This window comes from Protopterus annectens, chromosome 2.part0, assembly GCF_019279795.1.
Source record: "Protopterus annectens isolate FY-2018-M chromosome 2.part0, PAN1.0, whole genome shotgun sequence".
Classification (NCBI taxonomy): domain Eukaryota; kingdom Metazoa; phylum Chordata; order Ceratodontiformes; family Protopteridae; genus Protopterus; species Protopterus annectens.
Window position 1 is genome coordinate 1,398,624,792 of NC_056728.1, and position 12,125 is coordinate 1,398,636,916.

At 40.1% G+C, this 12,125-nt stretch overlaps 1 protein-coding gene across 1 annotated transcript in view; it reads left to right on the forward strand.

Moving 5' to 3' along the window:
• MGAT4D (MGAT4 family member D) overlaps nucleotides 1-12,125 on the forward strand; it is a 997,995-nt gene that overhangs the window by 890,708 nt on the left and 95,162 nt on the right. The window contains exons 12-13 of the mRNA XM_044060402.1: nucleotides 4,297-4,375; nucleotides 5,353-5,428. Coding sequence (XP_043916337.1) covers nucleotides 4,297-4,375; nucleotides 5,353-5,428 — 155 coding nt within the window. The remainder of the gene's footprint in view (nucleotides 1-4,296; nucleotides 4,376-5,352; nucleotides 5,429-12,125) is intronic.

Consider the following 12,125-nt stretch of genomic DNA (forward strand, 5'->3'; position numbering starts at 1 on the left):
GGGCGCAAGTTCCCCCAACCAGCGTACCTATATATATGAATTCCAAGATCACCATAACTCAGATAAAAGGGAATATTCCAAGAAATTGCAATCTCAGACGTAGTAAACATCAGTTTGGATTTCTGGCCATTCAGTCTCCATCTTACATGACTTACCACTGTAAGACCCAATCTTTCAAACAGTTGCCATTTTATATCCTGAAAAGAGTTGAAACTGTCTCAAAATGTTCAACAACAATGAAATATCCTTTTCTGGATTTATCAAGTCCAATATAATATCAAATAAAGCTAACTTTTCTTGATTACCATACTAGTTGCAGCCTTGAATGTGTGAGTCTCTTATTTTTTTTTTACCAAAGACTAAAAGTATAAAACAAATAACTAAGGGGGGAAAGGAGACATCATCTTGATTCCTCTGTTCAAACACAGCTTATCAGAGTAAAATGCTTTCACTTTAATTTTTGCCACGTTCCCTTCATATATCCTCCTATTTAACCCTATTATTCTGTCAGAGAATGCAAACGCCACTGTTGCCCTACTCATAGGTCCCATTTGACTCTATTTAATGCTTTCTCTGCCTCAAGACCCACCAACAGCAGCATTTTCTTGCACTCTTGTTCCTCTTTGGATCATAAGTGTTCTATTGTTTGTGTCTTTCGGCTTTTCCCGGTTAGGGGTTGCCACAGCGAAACTCCGGTCCGCTAATGATTGGCAGTAGATTTTTACGTACTGGCTTGCCGGGCCTAACGCACAACCTTCAACGAAGGAACGCCCATTCACGCATGTCGCTACACAGAAGACGCTCTAACTGAGAATCAAACGGGCAACGTCTAACTGTGAGGCAACAACGCTACCGCACCACCACCACCGCAGTCTATCATAGTTGTTCTATTAATTATATCAAATGGTTGCATACCCTTCACAGGACCACACTGATCCAATTATATCAATTCTAGTAACACCTTTACCATTCTGTTAACTAGTGTAGACATTAACACTTCATAATCATGGCTTAAAATTGAAATTGGTCTGTGTGAAGCTGGGTTTGAAGGAGCTTTACCATGTTTGGTAATGCAGCCTCCACAACTCTCTTCCAAGATGCTGATACTACACCCTGATGAAAGCTAATTATTCTCTTAAGCTCTGTAATTGTAGCTTTATGTGGAATAAAAATGCATGCCAGTATAATTCTCCTTTTCTGGCAGTAAACCCTTATTTCCACAAATATACCATTTTTGTATTTCTTTTCCTCTTTTTTTCTTATTGGAGCCCCTATCACAATTTGTACTTTTACACCACCCCCTTTTCCTGTGTCCCTAATACTCTGCAGAATATCCATTCTGAAGTAATTTCTTTACCAAATTTACAAGATCATTTCTATCCAGATATGTTTCCTGTAACATTAAGCAAATGAGTAACCTGGAAAAGCCACCAAACAAAACAACTAATACACCAGACACTGGTCGCCAGACAGAAAAGTGTACTGTACACAGATGGGAGAAAGAATCCGAAAGGAGTCCAAAACCAATTTTATTAAAGAAACAAAAGGTTTAGCGCTTTTATCCTGTTACTCTCAGGACTACATTAGAATGAAATTACAACACACAGTATCCAATTTAAATAGTGCCACGGTTTTGAAATTAATTACAAAATGAATTAATTCAATTAACAAATGTCATTTGGTTCTTAAAGAAGCAGTACATCCATAACAACAAGCGAAGAATATGCCAACATATCTTTCTCACCTAAGGACAACAGTTTACAGTGCAATGCCTTTATAGTAGTAAACCTTAATAAATTACTTAAAATTGTTTGAAAAACATAATTTAATGCAATTTAATGCAGTATTCTTTTGTGCAAAGATATGCATAAATACTGAGTGTAAAAGTTAATATAGAATAAATACTTAAAACATGGAAAGGTTTTAAAAGGTTTAATAATATTTCTAAAAAAAAAACTTAAAAAGGTATTCTGCCCAAAAAGATTTATTGGCTTTCTGTTTAAATGTAAAACAAAAGTGTTTTGTGAAAATACAAGCAAAGTGTGTTTAAAAGAAGAAACAAAAAGAGGTATAAAAAAGTTTTGTTACAACTTGCCTGCCCAGTGCTTCCAGAAAGGCTTCATTGAAATGTAATCATTTAAACCAGGGTGTATAAAGGTGCTCAATTTGAATTGCCACAATAATTCTTTATACTGCAAAGCATTCTCCCAGTCACCCCTCCCCCGGGGTCTATGTCAACCTGATCTAAAATGCCAAATAAAAACTCATCATGGCTTTGAGTAAAGAGTGCCTTTATTTGCTACCAAAGTTCCTCTTCCTAAAGGATACCTTACTGAAAACTGCATTTGCTAGAGTAATGTCCTCACTTTCTAAAATGAACTGACATTGTCCACAATTGCCACATTTTTAGTGCCAACACTTCCTTTCTTTTATGGTGGTTATTCCTTTTGTGTATATTTTTCAAATTACAAGTGATCTCATGTACCACAGCTGAAACCTAAAATGATTTTCACTGAACAGCTGCAAGAGTCTTCCCTTTCAGAGTTGTTCTCCATTTCGATTTTCCCTCTTTCCAGATTTCCTATTTGCTGGCATCTAGGCAGTATAGTGACTGACAAGTAACTGAATTTTACCCAGACTGATAGATATTGAATTTTCCTCCACACAAGGAGAACACAAGTCATCTTGTTGATCAGTATGCAGCCATCTTGTTGTCTTTCAATATAGGTAAATTCCTTACCTAATTTTAGAAATAATTTCAGTAACAATCCACTAATATGAAATTAAGCTGCAGTTATGTAATCTGGGCTTTTATTAATGATTTATTACTCTTGTTTTATACTTGTGTTTATGGTTGAAATGCAGTGCCTCTGGTCATGGTCATGTTTAAACAATATCATAGGACCAGTTCTTTCAACCAGTTAATAAGCAAATACATACATACATACGTACTTATTTACTGTTGAAAAATACATTAAGCCCAGCACAATAGTTTTATTGCTGAAATACTTTCAGTGAACATGTAGTGTTGTACTTTCTTCACTGTTGTGTGACCATGGAGTTGGCGGGTGTTTGGGGGTTCCCCTTCGTACAGGGGGTGCAGGGGAAATTGTCCCTGCAAAAATAGCTTTAAAATGTGTTAGCTTTCAGCTATTGTTTTGGTTTTTTTCCCCCATCGAAGGATGATCATGAACCCAATTTAACCATACCTTGCTTAATAAATCAGACTGAACATTTTATTCAGGCTTCACAGAGGAAAGCTTATTACTGCACCTGTATGCAGAAGAGGCAGAATTTGAACCTTTTCTCTGCTAACAAAACAATGTGATACACTTATTTTTCAGCTTATTTTAAACAAGAACGAAGGTTACTCATAGGAATTCATAATTAGTAATTCAGAAATCAAAGACCACACTTTTCTTCATGTGAAAATCTCAGGGAACTTTTCTCATCATCTTTTAACACATGCTTAGTCCTTTATATAGCCAGTGTCCAAATGTGTACATATGCTGGTTCTTGCTGTAGCAGTCTGTCTAGCATTCCATCACTTCTCCTTGAAGAAGCACAAAGTCTTCTCTTGTTCTACGTAAATCAGCACATTCTGGCATGTCGGTTTTAGTTTAGTTAAAAAAAATCAGTATATCTGTCCTCAGGAAAAAAAGTGCATTATAAACCTTCAAATTATATTCAGCATTAATTTCTTTCAAAATCATTCTCCTTTAGCTATAAACTTTGTATCAACATATATTTTTATAAGTAACGTAATTTAAGATTGCAAAGTGTTTTAGGAATGAGATTATACAAAAGTCAGCTTTACCACAATACTTAAATACTTTTTGTATTGTACTGCATTTTATACATGATGCGTTTGGTAAAATATGATGTGCTACAAAATTATGCACTTGGAGATGAGAATGAAGAGTGTAGGTTGGTCTAAAAGCGAAAGTATTGCAGATGTAAAGTAATTTAGTTTGATACACAGTCCATTCCTGACTTCAGCTTTGGAACTGGGTTGATTACATCAACTAGTTAAGGGATTGCAGGGTGGCAACAGTCCTACTCACTACTCTGTTTACATGTCACTTAATGGATATGACAGTTTCCTGATATGCTTGCAAATTTCACAACGATCTGGCCATCACTTACTGTGCATTGCATATGTACTTAATCTAAAAGGAAGTAAGGAAGCTGTTTGTAGCTTTGACTTAATACTGGGACTATAATTACTGGCAGGATATCTTTCTTAAATGAAGAATTACAAAAGTGCGCTGTTTAAATCAAATTTTCTTTTTTTAGGTATGTTTTTAAAACTGGAAATTCAGAGCATCCTGGAGATAAGTTGTTCAGCACAGCAGTTGATATTCTTCCTGGTGATGTAAGTGTGTCTTTTGTAAACACCTTTATTAAATAATAATTTATAACATAGGTACACATACATTAATAGAAAAGAAAAGAAAAAACATATTAACATTTTTTTCTACTTACATACATTATATATTGGAAATGTTTCTTTATAGCAACTGTCATTCCGGCTAACATTGCAGAAATGACTCCGTTCCTGTCTTCCCTTAAACATCACCCCTCCTCTTAGTGAACATTGTTATGCATGTATTGATCCCATAATTTCCATTTTTTTCTATGTAATTTGCTCCTTCCCGTTTCTAAAGATTCCCTCTTCCAGTCTTTGTATCTCTTTTACAATATCAATACTTCAAATACAGTTGGTTTTAGATTTTTATTCCACTTTCTAGCAATTGCTTTTTTGGCAGCCAACTGAGTTAATAAGGCTTTACTATGTCTGGGCAATTCAGATCGTGTGTCCCAGCTCAAAAGGATCATTTACTTATATACAACCATTTGTTCTCCAATATTTTTGACAGAGTGCTCTGTAAGGAATGCTTAAAATATGCTAAGTGATTACACTCCAAAAAAAAATGTTCTCAGTTACCTATTTATTCTCTGTCACACCTCCAACATTTGTTATGTTCCTGAGGAAAATTTATTTGAAGTCTGCTTAGGGTATAAAAATATTTATGCAAACACTTCAAAGCAAAAACCAAAACCTTCTGGACTTTGTTGCATACTTGGGAGCCATACATACTTCCTCCAATATTTCCCTTGTAAATTGATTATTCAGTCTCTGTTCCCAATCTTTTCTCCCCTGAGTGGTTCTTATAATTATCATGCAAGGTTTGGGTTTTACGCAGTTGTAGGTGTTTACAAATGCATGTATATGTATATATATATATATATATATATATATGACTAATAGATATAAATTGATTATTCAGTGCTATTGATGATTCTTTGCCATCTGTGCAACTCATTATAATATTTGTTTTGTTTTTGTAGAAATCGCTAATGGCAAAGGGGGGCTTACCAAATGATTCCAAGTATCAAGTAACAGAAGATGGATACTTAAGGATAGGTAAAGATATTATTTTATGTTATGCAAATATTGTTATCTGTGTACAGCAGTGCTCAGTAGGGAAAACAGACTGATATTGTTAAAGTTCACCAGCTATGTGAGCCTTATAGTCTAAGTTCCAGTTTTCCTTTACTGGGTTTGCTACTTCATGGAAATAATTGCACAGAATTACCCCCATTGCTGGAGTCTTGAGAAGAAGCATCTACTTACGTACCTTGCTGCACAGTGTGTTTGAGGCCAAGAAATCACTTGTTCCTTGAGAGGTTTTTTTTTTTTTTTTTTTTAGAAATCATATTTTTAAAACATGTCTCACTCGATAAGTGGTATCGTCAAAATGATGTGAATTAAAAAGTAAATCCACTGTGTTTTTCATTAGATACTACTCTAAGAAACTTGGCGTGTTAGGTAGCAAGACTCAGTGGCAAAGCTGTGTGTTATAATGCTGTTTAGTGATAACATTTGATGTTCTTCATGTTTCACTGTTGCAGTCATCACACTTGGATTATCTGCTTGCAGGTAGCCCTCAGTCGGCCCGAATACCAGAGTCTTGGGATTTCTGCATTGGATGCTGTCGCCTCTTCCATGACGTCAGGGGTATAAAACATGCAGCCAACACCATTACATCAGCTTTTCTTGCCGCATGGGAGCCCGAAAGCAGAAGCAGTTCACAAGTGCCAGTCGGCCGCTACCTGAAATTTTCGTTTTTTGAGTTTCAAACAATGAAGTCTTCTAAAGCTAAGTACCCCATTGGGGATTCTTTTTTCTTGCTCTAACCGATGTCAGAAAAAGTTAACAATTGTCTTGCCTGTGGAAAGCAAATATCTCACAGAGATTTTCATTCTTACTGCGTCACCTGTTTAGGCCCAGACCACGGCGTTCCTCGCTATCGGTTTTGTGCCTTGTTTAACGCCCAAACTATTTGTCATCGGGCAATCTTTGTTGCTAAATTCTTTCGCTGTCATTCACAATATTCCAAAATGGCTTTGGTAAGCCATCAGACTACCGATCTTCCAAAAAAATGTAAGGGTAAAGACAGAGACAGACCACATAGGTCCAAAACTACTGATGATGCTTCCGTTAAGCTAGTTGCCAGTCCGCCGGTACTCAGTGAGGTGCCTTTGCAGCCCCTGATACCCACTTCTACAGATTCACAGGCCTCTGCTGAGACCCATTCAGAGTCCGGTATGCCGCGGGATGCTTCTTTGATTGTGGAACCTGTGGATGTCTCTACCTTGGATGGGTCCGGAGCCGCTGTGCAGGCACCGGCTTCTGAGGGTGTATTCCGACTTTCCAGTGTTTGTATTAAACCTACTATTTCATTTTAAACTAAAACAACTGAGTTTCTCAGGCCCAGAGTTAGCACTACACCTAGAAAACCGACGACCAAAGTGCATGCTCAAGCTCCCATGCCACAGAAACAAATGTTTATAATGGCTGAAGACCTTATAACTCTAATCAGGGGAAGCCAGCCTTCCCCCTCTAAAAGACAAAGAATTGATTTCCCTTCTGATTCAACAGACCATGGGTCCGATGACTCTGATTCATCTGATTACCAGGACAATACCCTTAACTACCTATGAGGATTCAGATGCAGAGGATTCCGTTCCCTCTGCCTCCCCTCCAGAGGACTTTTCTTTTGGTGAAACCTTGAATACCTTAAGAGGGCATTTACACTGGGAATGCCAGGGCTACGCACAGTCCAAGAAGAGACTCAGAGAATTTTTAGACTTGCCTCAGCACAGGCCTCTAGCTATACCCCTTGTCCTGGATATTGTAGATGATGTTTTCATGGAATCCAGTCTTACTCCTGATACTTTACCACCAGCTCCTAGAAAGCCTGGCAGGTACTACAGGGTACCTGACTCTCACAAATTTCTCTTTAAGAATCCCAGTGCAGATCCAGAGACCATTTCCCAGGGACTTAAAGGTATTAAGGCTACTACAGCCAAAAATCCTACCCCTTCGGACAGGGATTCAAGGGCTCTAGACAGATGGGGCAAGAAGGTATATACTTCTGCAACCCTTGCCATCACTGTTTTAAATTGCCAGTTTCACATGTTGAAGTACCAGCAGCATATTATGGAACTAATTAAACAAAAAATGTTGTTGCTTCCAGAGTTTGCAGAAAGTAAAGATTTACAAGGGTTGTTGCATTCTACAAATCAAGTCAGTAAACATACTTTGCAGTGTGGTTTTGATGCCTTAGAAGCATCTTGCAGGGCTCCTGTCACTGCTTCTGTACTGAGAAGGCATGCTTGGCTGAAGGAACAAATCTTGCAAGACCATGTCAAAGCAAAATTACTAGATGCGCCATTAGACCATGAACATTTGTGTGGCACAAAAGCAGAAGAGGTTCTTAAAAAGATGGAGGAAAAAGCTAAATCTATGCAAAACTGTTAAAGATTTCTTACAGGTACAGCCACCTAGATTCAGTAGGCATTGGGCCTTCTAAAAACTGGTCCTTTCTAGTCCCCTACCCAGTCTTCTCAGCCCAAACCCAGGGGGTAACAGACCACCAAGGCTACAGTCTCAGGGCACGCAGACATCTAAACAATGGAGTCTCCCCCCTCAAAAACAGGGAGTGGTAAGCCACCTCCTTATGGAAAACATTCGCAATGACTTGTCTATCATCCTTCCCAACTATGCCCAAGTACTTGCACCCCTACGAGGAAAACTTGCCCTGCATGCAAAAAACTGGATGTCCATTACCCAGGACGGATAGGTCCTAAACATTGTATCCCAGGGATACAGATTCTACTTCTACTCACTGCCAACCCCAAGTGTGTTGCCAGACCTTCCTCAAAACCAGTGGGCAGAGGCTCAAAAGCAAGTACTTTCTCTTAGTATCAGGGCTATTCAACCTGTTCCAGTAGAGCAAAGAGGATAGGGTTTCTACTCCAGTCTGTTTCTGGTGCCCAGAAAAGAGGGCTCTTGACGCCCTATCCTGGACCTGTCCATTCTCAACACCTTCTTTCTGGTCCCAAAATTCAAAATGCTTACACTACAACAGCTGCTTCATGTGCTAGCCAAGGACTCATGGCTAGTCACCCTAGACCTAACAGAAGCTTATCTGCACATCCCCATAAGGGAATCTTGCAGGAAATATCTACATTTCAGGGCAGGCTCTATGCACTATGAGTTCTCTGCACTTCCCTTTGGTTTATCTACTGTGCCCAGGGTATTCACAAAGTGCCTGGCTCCAGCCATTGCATACTGCAGGCAGAGAAATATTCAAATTTATCCATATTTGGACGATTGCCTGATTCAGGCTGACAGTCAGGAATTGCTTCTTCAGCACCTGGCATTTGTAAAGAGACGTCTAACTTCTCTGGGGTACACCATCAACGAAAATAAATCATATCTGGTGCCCATCCAAAAGATTGTATTCCTGGGAGCAAGCTTGAACACAGCTTCCCAGATGGCTTCCAGAAAAGCAGGTTTATTTGACAAACTACTTCTAACTAATGGCCACCAGAACCCAGCTGTCTGCAAGAAAAATACTGCAAGCCCCAAGGTTCATGGCCTCATGCATTCTACTAATTCCATATGCAAGACTGCATATGAGAAAACTTCAGTGGTACTTAAAAAGTCTCTGGTGCCAGCATTCTCAGGACCTGGAAACAGTTATTCCTATCATTCCTTGTCTAAGGGCAGAGTTCCTTTGGTGGGCAGAGGCTTGCAACCACAAGGGACTCCCCTTTCACTCAACCCCTTGCTGCCCAAACCCTGACAACAGATGCATCAGACTATGCATGGGGGGCTTACATGGCTGGCAAATGCATTCAGTGCAAATGGAGCCCAGGACAAATTCACCTACATATCAATCAAAAAGAAATGTTAGCTGTACAGAATTCTCTGACAGCCTAGCCTTCAAAAACCTTATCCTTCCAGGACAACTCTTGATAAAGACAGACAACACCACAGTTATGTGGTACATAAACAAGCAGGGGGAAACTCATTCCTACCCACTCTGCAGGTTAGCTATGGCCCTGTGGAACACAGCCTTGTGCAACCAAGTGCATCTGCAAGCTCAATTCCTGCCAGGCAAACAAAATTCACTGGCAGATGACTTAAGCAGAAATCTACTGGACTCACACAAGTGGAAACTGGAACCCAACTCATTCAAACTTCTAACCCACAGGTGGGGGACACCAGAGGTGGACATCTTTGCCTCCTCCCAAAACCATCAATTGAGCAAATGTTGCACCAGAAATCCCCACAGCCAAGCATGGAAAGTGGATGCCCTATTCTTTACATGGGAAAACCTCTCAATTTATGCCTTCCCCCTCTGCCCCTCCTCTCAAAAGTACTACTTAAGATCAAACAGGGCAAACCAGGGACAATCCTTATTGCTCCGGACTGGCCCTGCCAGCACTGGTACCCACTCCTACGCAGTCTGGCAGCAGTGCCACCCTGGCACCTACATTAGACCCCCTCTCTGCTGTCCCAGCAGGAGGGACAGATTGTGCATCCTTAGCTGCAAACCCTGAACCTTGCAGCCTGGCTTATTCCCCGAATACTTCACCAACAACCCTCATCAAACAGGTGCTGGACATCATCCTTGAGGCCAGATGGCCTAGTACTAGGAAATCCTATTCAGAAAAATGGAAAAGATACTGTTCTTGGAGCCAGTCTCAAGGAACAGACACAGCCGTGCTTAACTTACCTCAAATCCTAGATTACCTAGCAGAGCTGTTCCACAAAGGCCTATCCTTTTCTTCTATTAAGATTCATGCCTCGGCCATCTCAACTCATTATAATACTGAGCCACCTCTCTTTTCTAACCCTCTGGTCAAACAGTTCCTGAGAGGAGCTAAGAATTTAAGACCCCCGAGGAGAGCACCCACCCTTGCCCGGGACCTTAACTTTGTACTAGAGAAGCTCATGCTTCCCCTTTTTGAGCCTGCTGCTACAGCACAGTTGAAATTCCTCTCTTGAAAAACAGCCTTACTTGTAGCCATCACTTCAGCAAGGAGAGTGTCTGAGTTACAGGCACTAATGGCTGTGGAACCCTTCATTATTTTCCATGCTGACAGGGTTTCCCTCAGGACTAACCCATCTTTTTTGCCCAAGGTGGTATCCAGTGTGGCTCTAAACCAATCCATCCATTTACCAACCTTTTTCCCTAATCCTCAGAATAAAGGGGAAAGGATCCTGCACTCCTTGGATGTGCATAGACAATTCAGGTTCTACCTTGACAGGACTAAACCTTTCAGAAAATCTGACCAGCTGCTAGTCAGTTTTGCTGCAGGGGCAGAGGGCAAGGCCATTTCAAAGCAAACCATTTCCAAATGGATAGCACACTGCATCCATTTCTGCTACAAGCACCATGGAAAACCTACCCCACAGGGGATCAGAACTCATTCCACCAGGGCTACCTCAACATCTACAGCATTTCTTAGGGGAGTCCCTACCAGGGACATCCTGGAAGCTGCAACCTGGAGTTCTGTACACACCTTCACCAAGCATTACCACTTACTTGTCTTTTCTAAATCCAGAGCTGGATTTGCCACAGCAGTCTTACAAGGCCTGCTAGTCAGTCCTATTATTTCTTGACTGCCTCCACCCTTCCTCAGCTTTGGGAATCAACCCAACTGTGATGACTGCAACAGTGAAACACGAAGAACATAGTAAAGTTGTGTACACCTACCATAAATGTAGATGCTCGAGTGTATTCACTGTTGCAGTCCTGGTTACCCTCCCTCCAGCCCCCTGACTCTTCTATGCTTTCTACCTATCCTCCTTTTGGCCATGTCTTATGGCTATGGTATTTACTTTTTACTGAAGGTGTTCCACACCATGTAATTGCTTCCTATTTTGGGGGCTCCTGACATCTAGGACAAGGTAAAACTAATGTAATGGCGTCGGCTGCATGTATACCCCTGACGACCTGATGTCATGGTAGAGGTGACAGCATCCGACACAGAAATCCCAAGACTCTGATATTCGGGCTGACTGAGGGCTACCTGCAAGCAGATAACTCAAGTGTGATGACTGCAACAGTGAATACACTCGAACATCTACATTTATGGCAAGTGTACACAACTGTACTTTTACTTGTAGGTCACAATGGCAAAGCTGTGTGTTATAATGCTGTTTAGTGATAACATTTGTTTACTTGTTGGTCACAGTGGCAAAGCTGTGTGTTATAATGCTGTTTAGTGATAACATTTGTTTACTTGTAGGTCACAGTGGCAAAGCTGTGTGTTATAATTCTGTTTAGTGATAACATTTGTTTACATGTAGGTCACAGAGCTTTTTGTGATACTCATGCAAGTATGAAATCACTGATGATACTCGCAGCTGCTTTACCAAGCAAATGCTTATATCTCCAGCAGTTATTCTAATTTTTTTTTCACTGACGCCTACTTCTTGTATAGCCCAACAGCCACCATGAGAGTATCATACTCTATTTTCACATTATTAAAGGAAATATGGAAAGTATTTAATGTTTTTCATAACTTTTTGGTAACATTGTCTGCTCCTCAAGCTTTATAAAACCCCCAGTAATGGTTTCACTTTACATGTATACCAGCTAATATAAGATTCCTGATGCCTTCTTCCTCCTTCTTGGGGTCAGTGTTATTTTTTGATATTGGTATTAATATGCACATAGTGCTATTATTCATAATTATGTGAACAAACAAAGCATGTGGCATGTGTGTTACCACCTCTTTTTCTGTCATTTTTGTTATTA